Consider the following 10,932-nt stretch of genomic DNA (forward strand, 5'->3'; position numbering starts at 1 on the left):
TTTTGACATGTAGCAAACAAGGATGCCTTTGGATATTGTGGAAGTTGAATAGATTGAATAAAAGTAGTCCATTTCGGATAAATACCATCGGTGAGATAGTAAGCCAAATGATACTCGCGGTCGTTGACAATGTAATTCACTTTTGGAGCATGACCTTGTAATATATCATCAAAAACTGGAGAGCGATCAAGAACATTGATATCGTTTAATGTACCTCGAGGTCCAAAAAACGTGTGCTATATCCACAGATCGTGTGACGCTATAGCCTCTACGTTCAAGATCTGGTGTGGGTTAATTTCTTTATTTTATTTTTTTTAAGTATCAGATGATGAGCAAATATACTGCAACAGTGTGCCTGAAATCTTATATTCGTATATATATTTTGTGACATTTTTATTTGACAAGTTGTTGCTTTAGCTATATGATGACTTTTGTCTTTTGAATTATTTTCACATATGTTCTTCATATATTTTTTTCATATACAATCTTTAACAATAAAAATATTCATAGCAGAAAAGTAATATTTAATCTTGATCAATATATTTTATCACCTAAATAATATCACCTCAGCCGAAGTAGTGATATGTACTTTATCAACTCAGTTATATATGTAAGGATCAGTTAGATAATTAATGATATATTCCTATTTGTAAGGATGTTGATTAAAATCATATCTATGAGAAAATTTAAGTAAACGTTAAGAAGATAGGAAAAAAAAAACTTTAGTACAGTCAAAAGTTTCCTCATGGATTACAAAGCAACATACTCGATAAAACCATCAAGAACTGAATAGAGAGAGACTAATTTGAAGATTTTGAATGTCGCCATTTGTGCAAAAGCATGTATGCATGTGCCCTTCATGACCAGAAATTTCAATAGTGTCTTGCGGTGGACATAACTGAGCCTTCTTCTTCATTGTCATCCTCATCATCAAGAGGTATTTTATCCGCAGGTAGCAAAAATCCGTTAAGTCCGATGATTAAGTTTTTGTGTCCATTGAACACCTCCTTCACTCGAGCAACCACAGCAGGAAAATCAACCCTGTTCTCTCTCTTTCTGTAAGAAAGCTCACCATGTTTAATTAGTTTGAAATCTTTGATCCTTGACAAAATGCATTCAAATAAATTACACAGAAAGAAACAAAAAAAAAAAGATAATAAAAATCAATATCTTACTGTTCTTTCCACTCGTGCACTATCTTGAGGAAGGTTGAATATCTGTTACTTTGATTACGAAACGTCTCTCGCACTTCCAGAATGAATGACAAAGCTTCACTTAATGTTCTTGTTCTTACAGGCCTGTAGCAAACAAGCTCTAGTTACCAAGACAATTTACTTAAATCCATATAATTAACCCAAAGACCAAAACATATATATTCTGATACATGCACATCAAGAAAACCACAAGAGCCAAAAGAAGAACTCAGAGAGTGTCGCACGCATGTTCTGAGAACGTTATAAATACTCTTTAAACAAAGTAGACATCAAATTATTATTCATCATTTCGCGTCAATTACAATACACAATCCACCATCAACAACACAATTCAAGACTATAGGAAACCTAACCTAACCCCGTTGTTTTGTCAAGAACCAACTAGTTGAAGGGGAAACCCATATAAACTTAAAAGACTTGAAAGAGAAATAGAACAACAAAGTTACGATGAACTTTGAAAAGCGAACTCACTGTACGTTTGAAGCCACACTTGAATCACCAGTCCGATTCATCATTGCTGCCGGGATAAACAAAAGATTAATAATTAGAGAGAGATTACAGGGATAGGGAATGAAACAAATCAAGTCAGATCTTTGAAATGAGATTAGAATGGAGAAGAAACACTTACATACACAAGAAAATTCTAGGCAGATCCGATGAAGCGTTGTGACCTATGTGAGGCTACGAGTGTACAGCAGAATCTCAACGTACAAGATATAAATAAAGGCGGCTAAAGATAGTGCCATCTCTTCGTAGGTTATTTGGGTCTATAACAATATTATAAATAGGCCCAAGGTTAGGCCTTATTTAAGTATTCATCTGTCTCTTTTTCTTTGTTTTAAAATTTTAAGTTTTGGGTTTTGTGTTTTTTAACTATTTTTAACAGTATCAATAATGTACTGCAACAATATGCCGCCATTCAAAAAACAATATGCCGCCATTGACCCTTGTAGTCGTCGGACCACGATAAGTAACGAAATTAGCCTTAACAATCATCCGAACATTTTGAAATCTCTGAAAAAGAGTTTGATTAGCCACAAAACCACTTAGATCCAACGGTTCCTCCGTCGAAATGAGAGCAGATCGAGAGAAACACCTCCATATCACAGTCAGCACTATACGTACATACTCAAGATAAATATAGGCAGGGTCCATGAAGCGTTGCGACTTTGCGACGAGAATAGAGCATAATCACAGAAACACAACGCTTGCATGACGAACAATATACTAAAAAAAACAAGAGATCCCTAGAAAGAATCACTAGGGAAACGCTTTGGTGTTCTTTTTAGGCTTTATTTAGGTATTCATCTGGTTTGTTGCTTTGTTTTTGATTTTTAAATTCTGGAATTCTTTTTTTTTATGGTATCAGTCAGTTTATGAGCAAATATACTTCAACAATATGCCATTTGAATTACATATTCGTTTATATATTTTGTGACACTTTTACTGTATATTTATTTGATAAGTTGTTGCTTCTGCTTTGATGACTTTTTGAATATTTTTCACATGTTCTTCAGATTTCAATCTTTAACAATAAAATTATTCAGAGTAGAAGTAATATTTAATCTTGATCAACATATTTTATCACCTACATAATTTCACCTGAACCGAAGTAGTAATATGTAGTACTGAATTAACTCAGTTATATACAGATCAGTTAAATAATTAATGTTGTATTCCTATTTGTAAGGATGTTGATTAAAATCATACCTTTGAGAAAATTTAAGTGAAATTTAAGAAGATGGAGAAAAAATCAAACTTAAATATAGTCAAAAGTTTCCTCATGGGTTATTAAGCAACAACATACTCGATAAAACCATCAAGAACGGAATAGAGAGAGAGAGATATATATATATATAGAGAGAGAGTAATTTAAAGATTTTTGGTGTCGCCATTTGTGAAAAAGCAAGTATGCATATGTGCCCTTGCATGACCAGAAATTTCAATAGTCCCTTGCGGTGGATATAACTGAGCATTCTTCCTCACTGTCATCTGCATCCTCAAGAGGTATTTGATACTCAGGTAGCAAAAAGGTGTTAAATCCGATGATTAAGTTATTGTGTCCATTAAACAACTGCTTCACTCGAGCAACCAAAGTAGCATAATTAGGCCTGTCTCTCATCCTACATGAAAGCTCACCAGGTTTAATTAGTTTGCAATCTTTGATTCTAAACAAAATACATTCACATCAATCACAGAAAGAAAATTAAAAAAAATATCATAAAAATCAAGATCTTACCCTTTACTCCACTCTTTCACTATCTTGAGGAAGGTTTCAAATTTGTCCCTTTGATCACGAAACGTCTCTCGCACTTCCAGAAGGAATGACATAGCTGCACTATGTGTGTTTGTTCTTACAGGCCTGTAGCAAACAAGCTCTAGTTAAAACAACTTAATTATACCCATATAACCCAAAGACCAAAACATGTTCTTAATATACATGCACATCAAGAAAACCACAAGAGCCAAAAGAAGAACTCAGAGAGTGTCGCACGCATGTGAGAACGTTATGAATACCCTTTAAACAAAGTAGATATCAACTCATTATTCATCATTACGCGTCAAAACAACCCACGTACGATGAACAACACAATATTGAATACTAGGAAACCTAATTAATTAAAACCCCGTTGTTTTGTCAAGAACCAGCTAGTTGAAGGGAAACCCCATATAAATTTAAAAGACTTTGAAAGAGAAATAGAACAATAAAGTTACGATGAAAATTGAAAAGCGAACTCACTGCACGTTTGAAGTTACACTTGAATCACCAGTCCGACTCATTGCTAGCTACGGCCGGGATAAACAAAAGATTGATTATTCGAGAGAGATTACAGAGAAAGGGAAACAAATCGAGTCAGATCTTTGAAATGAGAGTAGAATCGAGAAGCAACACTTACTTACGCAAAAAAATTCTAGGCAGATCCGATGAAGCGTTGTGACCTATGTGAGGCTACGAGTGTGTAGAGCAGAATCTCAACGTGTATGGTGAAGAAGATATAAATAAAGGCGGCCAAAAAATGGTGTCATCTCTTCGTAGCTTATCTGGGCCTATAATAATACTATAATGGGCTTCTAAAAGCTGAGGTTAGGCCTTATTTAAGTATTTCTCTGTCTTTTTTTCTTTGATTTAAAATTTAAATTTTGGGTTTTTTTTTTTTTTTTTTTTTTTGTTACAGGATCAGTTGATGAGCAAAAATATGTACTGCAACAATATGCCATTGTAGTCGTTTATATATTCTGTGACATTTTTATTATATATGTTTGATAAGCTTATGGCTTCTGCTTTGATGATTTTTTTGTATAAAACTCACATGTCACTTTTTTGAATAAATATTTTCTTTTCCCTTGTAGAATTTATGAGAATAAAAATATACGGAGCAGAAGTAATATATAATCTGAAATAGTAATATAAGTCTATTTTCCAAATCATTTGATAAAGTCAAGTTACAGGGGTGTGTATCTATAAATCTTTTAACAACAATATCAATGTGAGTTAGTAAAATAATGTAGCAAATCAATTAAATAGCAATAAAATCAATGGAACACCTATGTTTAGTCTGGTTATTTCATCATGACAAATTATAACAAAGGACATGACTAATATGTGACAAACCTGGTAACACAAAATATATATATATATATACATGTGACATACCTATAAAGTAGGGTATGAGAAGCAGGAAAAGGTCCAACTTGAATTAAGTCGGTAATATAAAACAAATTCAATTATAAGTTGTTCTTCACGCAAATTTCGGCGCTTTCCCAGAAGAGGAAATTACAAAAATCTCTCTATACATCAATCAAAGTATTGATTCATCATCACGCACTCCGTTTGTGTAAAAAAAAAAAACCCACGTAGCCATCTTCTATGACAAAAAAATCTAATTTGCCATTTACCTGCATTGCCGTGGTCTGAAATTCTCAGTTGATAACAAATAGGTTATGAGTTTCTCGACACGTTTAGCTCCAAGACCAGGTTTAATAACGGAAGTATCACCAATCTCCGTACACGGATCGCTTCCGTTTTCCCTCGTACCGATACACCAACCACCAGGAGTGACCATCCCGTGACTCCGCGACAAGAGTTGAGAATCAATCTTATCGAGCACAGGCTCATCTCTACGGAATTTTCTAGCGAAAGGAGCGTTACTGTCCACCATTCTCTGGAAATCATCGAGCGTGAGATGGTGAGGATGTTGCTTCGGAGGATTGTCCCATGAGATAAAATGCAGGTCACCGTTCACTGTTGTGTTTGTAAACTCACGAGCGTTGCAGATCACGGTGTGGAAGTAGCCTTCTGGCGAAGAGAGGAAGTTCGCATAGTACATTAATACAATCCGAGGAAGATTGTCCCATCCCCATATGAAATAATCCACAAATGGTCTAGATAACATCATCCACGCAGATCCTATAATATATATAACCATATCACATCAATTGTTACACAAAGATAAAAGGAAGACCCACCCCACAAGGATTCTACAATTAGACAATTTCCGAAAATGTTCAAAACCCAAAAATGGAATCACACACCTGTGAAGAGTTTGAAAGCTGTAGGCATACTTCTCTTCTGTGAAACCCAGAAAACATCTGCTTTCTTTGACATATACAAACCAGGATCAATAATTATCGGCTTTGCTCGATGAGACCTACAAAGTTTTGTTTTTCCCCATAAATCTCATTAAAAAAAAAAAAAAAAAAAAAACGAAATGTAGTAGTATTAGTTCATAGCTAGTGTACCTACTACACTTACTCTTTCCAGCCAATGTTGCTCGTGTGATCGATGAAATTGAGATCCCGAGGCAGATACGAAAACGTATGCAACAGATCTGGAAATCAAATTCAAGTTTGAAACTATTTATAAGCAGTGTTGAGAACAAAAGAGTATTAAATAAGCTAAAAAAAAAGAATTTGTTTTGTACCATCTTGAGTGACGAGAGGATAATCAGAAGCACTGAGATTGATAAACCAATCCCAATCGCCACCTTCACGAAGCAAAATCGCAGCAGCGTGAAGCGTATTAGCAACCATAGTCGGACCACGATACGTAACGAAGTTAGCCTTAACAATCATCCGAACGTTTCGAAACCTCCGAAACAGAGTTTGATTCGCCACGAAACCACTTAGATCCAACCGTTCCTCAGGCGAAGATTCCCGATCGAGATGAACAACGTACTGGTTGTTGGGATGGTAAAGCGCCATCAAAGTCCGTTTCAGCATCTGACCGTCGCCGGAAGAGCCGGAGATAAGGTAAGCGAGACGCGGCGGCGGAGGAGGGGGAGAGACGGAGACGGAGACGGAAACAGAAACGGATACTGGATTTATCTTGGATTCGACGAAGACGGAGGAGGATCTAAACCCGTAGACTGAGAAAGGAATCAAACGAGTTTGACTAGAAGAAGAAGCTAAGTTGGTTAGCAGTAAGAGGAAGAGAGAACAAACGGATCCAATCGCTAACGGAAGAATCCATCTCCGGTCTAGAGATTGTTGCTGGTGACGAACTTGCATGTAATAGCTCTTCAATTTCTTCATCTTCGATAGAAAGCTTTTTTTCATCAATTTACGGAAAAAATCTCTCTAGATCGATGCTTCTTCTTTCTTCTTCACAGTGGTTGCGGTTGGGTAAAGGGAGAGAGAGACTTGGGGGGGGGGGGGGGGGAGTGAAGTGTACGAATTACGAAATGGAGAAGATGATGAAGAAAGGATTGATTGGTGTGTTTTTGTTTGTTTGTTGGTCTGTTCTTTTTGTATGTTCAATTTCAATCTCTTCTTATTAAATAAACATTTTCTTTGTTTCCACATCTGCCCAAAACAAAAATTTGTTTCCACAGTATTTTTGTATACGTGTTTTTCTCTATGTAATAGTTCTGAATTTTATCCTATTTTTTTTATTATGTATGTGAATTTTCGTTTATTATCTCAGATAAAAACAATATTTCCCTTCAATATTTCATGTTTTATTTATCTACAAAATTTAATACAATTGTGTTTTTTACATTTTCTTTTTTTTTTGCAAGTCAAAGTTTCTTCTTGTGAAAGATATATTTATATCATTGGAAACAATCTTTAACATTTTGGATAATTGAAATTTGTTAGAGGGTAAATACAATTGATGCTTAAAAAATAAAAATAATACTTCTGTAGACTGTCTTTAGTAGGAGTATAAATTAATGAAAGAGTATTAAATTGGTCGTTCAAAGTTGATTCTGTTTCCATTTAAGTTATTGACTATTTTTGATGACTATTTAGCTGACTAAATCAATGATGCCTAATCCCTTAAACACGTAAGGTTTGATTAATGGGCTTTAGAATTTATGAAAGCCCGTATTGTAGCACGTATAAATATCGAGCAAATCAAATGCATCTATCGCCATCATATCCCAAACTATAAAAATTGCTTTTTCGTAATTTGCTATTTTTGTAAGTGTTCGCGTTTATACTGAAACGATTTGTTTGCCTCGATAAATCATACACGTAACAGAACTATTTAAAGTCTAAAAACCACCAAAATATATTGAAACGAAAGTAGTGATTGCAGAAACTATATAGAACAACAAAAACTTTTTTTTTTTTTTTTTTTGTCGTCAAACTTTTTATTTTTATTACTTTTCGTATAGTAAAGAATAGTTTTATCTACATATTGGAGAAATTAAGAAGAAGTGTAGAGAAACTCCTACGAGAGAGACTGGTTCATCCCCAAAGTGGAAACTGGAAAGATTTACGGAAATGGGAAGTCATCATCCTTGGTCAAAGATTTATCCGCACTGCCACTGTTGATTAATAATCAAAAAGAAAAAACACAGCATTAGTACAAAATTTATATAATATGGTATCGTCTATCGTTGTATTTTTAAATTTATATACAAATTAGTATAAAGTGGTATATGCCATTTTAGGCCAAAAGGTCTAGCTTCTTGGTCCCACGAATTCTTCCTCTTAATACAATACTACTAAAATACTCTTTAGACTAATCAAATAAATATTAAAACTTTGGCAACTACCAACTGAAAAGATAAACAGTATTCAGATACTCCATATACAATGCATTAAACTTTTTAACGATGCTTGAAAATTTATCAGAATTAGCCATTCCAAATAGTCATTAACACTATGGTTTTAATATACAATCCTAATTTTTATATTATAAAATTATAGAACTTCACTTGTATATTTTGTTGTGTGTGTTAAATATTAACGCTTATTTCAAGTTTAAACCATGTAATTAAAAAAGTTCTTGACCAGAAACTCATAATTAATAAAATAGTGTAACTAATTAATAAAATGAGGAAATCGGAAAACGTACCACTTGTCGCCGGAATCTTGAATTCCATAGAAAGATCTTTCCGCATCAGTAAAGCCAAAATCAAAGTATCTCAGGGGATCGTCGTTAGGAGGAACACCACCGGACGCTTCAAGACCAGCAACAAAATCAAAGTCATCCAGAGGACCGGGACTCGAACCGAGATTGTTCGGATTGGGAATACTCTGTTGGACGTCGTTAGGAGGAGCAACACCAGACGCTTCAAGACCAGCAACAAAATCAAAGTCATCCGCAGGACCGGGTCTCGTACCGAGATTAATGTTCAGATTGGGAATACTCTGTTGGACGTCGTTGTTGTTAGCAGTAGCACTCGTCTCAGGCTCAATCACACACTCCTCCTCGTATGCGATATTACGACATTGCCCTCCGCCGGACAAGAAATCGATCCTGCCATCATCGTCGCTGACGGGAATTACTCTCGCGAAGGCGTCGTTGTTTGCCAAGAGGGTTGGAAAAGGATTTATCAGTTCCGACTCGACGGCGGTGCTGGGAGTAAAGAAGTTGAAGGCAGCGGGATCAAAGAAGTTGGCGGTTGGGGGATAAAAGAAGTTGATGGCGGTGGGATTGGCGGCGGCTGGATTGGATACGGCAGCGGCGGCTGGATTGGATGCGGCGGCGGCGATTTGAGTACGGGTACGACCAAGTTCAGCGGTGACGAGTGCGATTTGATTTTGGAGCAGGCGAATGAGTTGGGAGCAGCCCTGGCCGGGGAAACGAGACCACAGGTTGGCTCCGTATATAATCGATTTGATTCCATCTACTCGTAGCTCCGGAGTCATTCGTCCGAGCATAAATTTGAGATTTCTGAGGCTGTATAGACGGTGAATGTTTCTGAAATCTTGATGCCGATCCCCCGGAAAAAACAGACGAAAGATACAGTCCGCTGGGCAACGATGGCGTTGGTACCTGCAAGCGGCGCATGGTTCGCTCTTATCGACTTGTTTTACGCCGGAAGAGCCTTGCGATGTCATCAAGATGATGACTGATGTGGTTATCAAGAAGCAAACGAGTTTGTTAGGCGTCATCGGAGTTTTTTTTTTCTTTCTTTTCTTTCTTTCTGTTTGTTTGATGAGTGTGCGAAAAAGAAAGAAAGATTGAAACAGAGTACCTATTTATAAAGAACAGAGCGAAGCACGAAGCAGAGAGATCATTTGAAGCGGGGATTTATTATTACTATATTATATTATGAATTGTTTTTTTTTTTTAATAAAAATATTTATACGACTACATAAGTAGAATTTTCTAAAATTATCAACATTTTTAACATATCAATGTTTCACTAAAAATAATATACATTAAGCATTGGGTTGTGAACTGTGAAAATATTAGTTACGAGTTGGAACATTTATATATATATCAGATATATATGATACAAAGCCGGTCCGATATTATTGGGTGCCTTACGCATAACCCGGTTTAGAGGCTTTAGGACAATTTTTTTTACCCTATATATAAAGAAAATAAAAATTATGGACCTTTTTTTAATAGATTTACACTAAAAAATAAATTTTTTTGACCCAAATTCATACTAAAATCTAATTTTTGGAGCAAAAAATCTATTTATTTTCAATAAAATTGAACATTTTTCAATAGACTTACTTAGATAAACCTTTTAAAAAGGGCCTTAATTCTTAAAGAAAAAAGAAAAAAAAAATTGGGACCTGAAGCCTTGGCTTGGGTAGCTTCCCCTCTGGGGCGGCCATGTTTTATATGGTGCGAGTTTATTATAAAGTTTAAGGAATATTAAAATAGTTAGGGCCATATATAGATACTTGAAGGTTGTTGATTTTTTTTTTAATTGTTTGTCAACATATCAAATTTTTTTAGTTGGTCAGAAAATATGAACTCTGTATGCAAGTTTTTGTTAAGTGGAAAACTTCATGCAAGCTATTGGGATGGTTAATAAAAGTTGAGTTGGTAAACAGAGACGAGTTGAGAGAAGATTACCCAAAATTATATTCCCTCCATTTCAAAATATAGAATGTTTTAGTGAAAACACGCATATTAAGAAATAATTACTTTTAAAAAGTTTAATCAATCATAAACAAGTCTGCATAATATAAAATACAAATTTAATCTAAAAGTTGCATATAAAATTGGAAACATCATATATTATGAAACAAAAATACTTTTCTAAACATCTTATATTATGAAACGGAGGGAGTACTACTTTAGATAATCTCTTAAATCAAATTGATATCACAAATTAAATAAAAACTTATCCTTTTGAATCCCTAAAAGATCCTATTTACTTTTATTAATTAACTTCTAGGTACATTTATATTCATTTGCCAATAATTTAGAGATTTTACACTTTTGTAATTAAATTTTTAATTAATAAATAATTAGTGGACGAACCATGTGTCAACACAATTCTATAACTTAGCTTCGGCCAAC

At 34.9% G+C, this 10,932-nt stretch overlaps 4 protein-coding genes across 8 annotated transcripts; all 4 read right to left on the reverse strand.

Moving 5' to 3' along the window:
* Nucleotides 1–658: 658 nt before the first annotated feature.
* On the reverse strand, nucleotides 659–1,958 carry LOC104705778 (paired amphipathic helix protein Sin3-like 1). The gene is made up of 4 exons (XM_010421849.3): nucleotides 1,843–1,958; nucleotides 1,686–1,731; nucleotides 1,176–1,298; nucleotides 659–1,056 (listed from the first exon to the last, which is right to left on the reverse strand). Exons 2-4 carry the CDS (start codon nucleotides 1,727–1,729, stop codon nucleotides 873–875), a joined length of 351 nt encoding a protein of 116 aa, XP_010420151.2. The 5' UTR covers nucleotides 1,730–1,731; nucleotides 1,843–1,958; the 3' UTR covers nucleotides 659–872.
* A 998-nt stretch (nucleotides 1,959–2,956) lies between these two features.
* On the reverse strand, nucleotides 2,957–4,205 carry LOC104705779 (paired amphipathic helix protein Sin3-like 1). Of its 4 annotated transcripts, none has more exons than XM_010421850.3 (4): nucleotides 4,112–4,205; nucleotides 3,955–4,001; nucleotides 3,454–3,576; nucleotides 2,957–3,337 (listed from the first exon to the last, which is right to left on the reverse strand). In XM_010421850.3, the coding sequence occupies exons 2-4, from the start codon at nucleotides 3,993–3,995 to the stop codon at nucleotides 3,157–3,159; spliced, it is 345 nt and encodes a 114-aa protein (XP_010420152.1). In that variant the 5' UTR covers nucleotides 3,996–4,001; nucleotides 4,112–4,205; the 3' UTR covers nucleotides 2,957–3,156. The 4 variants fall into 4 exon arrangements, with proteins under 4 accessions (XP_010420152.1, XP_087319294.1, XP_019084671.1 ...); XM_087463168.1 differs by having other exon boundaries at nucleotides 3,955–3,997; nucleotides 4,116–4,195; XM_019229126.2 differs by having other exon boundaries at nucleotides 4,116–4,183.
* A 683-nt stretch (nucleotides 4,206–4,888) lies between these two features.
* Nucleotides 4,889–7,043, reverse strand: LOC104705780 (beta-glucuronosyltransferase GlcAT14B-like). Of its 2 annotated transcripts, none has more exons than XM_087463496.1 (4): nucleotides 6,137–7,043; nucleotides 5,968–6,043; nucleotides 5,748–5,863; nucleotides 4,889–5,622 (listed from the first exon to the last, which is right to left on the reverse strand). In XM_087463496.1, the coding sequence occupies exons 1-4, from the start codon at nucleotides 6,768–6,770 to the stop codon at nucleotides 5,108–5,110; spliced, it is 1,341 nt and encodes a 446-aa protein (XP_087319622.1). In that variant the 5' UTR covers nucleotides 6,771–7,043; the 3' UTR covers nucleotides 4,889–5,107. The 2 variants fall into 2 exon arrangements, with proteins under 2 accessions (XP_087319622.1, XP_087319623.1); XM_087463497.1 differs by having other exon boundaries at nucleotides 5,955–6,043; nucleotides 6,137–6,744.
* Nucleotides 7,044–7,775: 732 nt separating this feature from the next.
* On the reverse strand, nucleotides 7,776–9,599 carry LOC147939604 (uncharacterized). Its single transcript, XM_087460438.1, has 2 exons — nucleotides 8,518–9,599; nucleotides 7,776–7,984 (listed from the first exon to the last, which is right to left on the reverse strand). Exons 1-2 carry the CDS (start codon nucleotides 9,558–9,560, stop codon nucleotides 7,933–7,935), a joined length of 1,095 nt encoding a protein of 364 aa, XP_087316564.1. The 5' UTR covers nucleotides 9,561–9,599; the 3' UTR covers nucleotides 7,776–7,932.
* Nucleotides 9,600–10,932: the final 1,333 nt, after the last annotated feature.

The sequence above is a fragment of the Camelina sativa genome, chromosome 8, assembly GCF_030686135.1.
Source record: "Camelina sativa cultivar CO46 ecotype springtype chromosome 8, ASM3068613v1".
In the NCBI taxonomy this organism is placed as follows: Eukaryota; Viridiplantae; Streptophyta; class Magnoliopsida; order Brassicales; family Brassicaceae; genus Camelina; species Camelina sativa.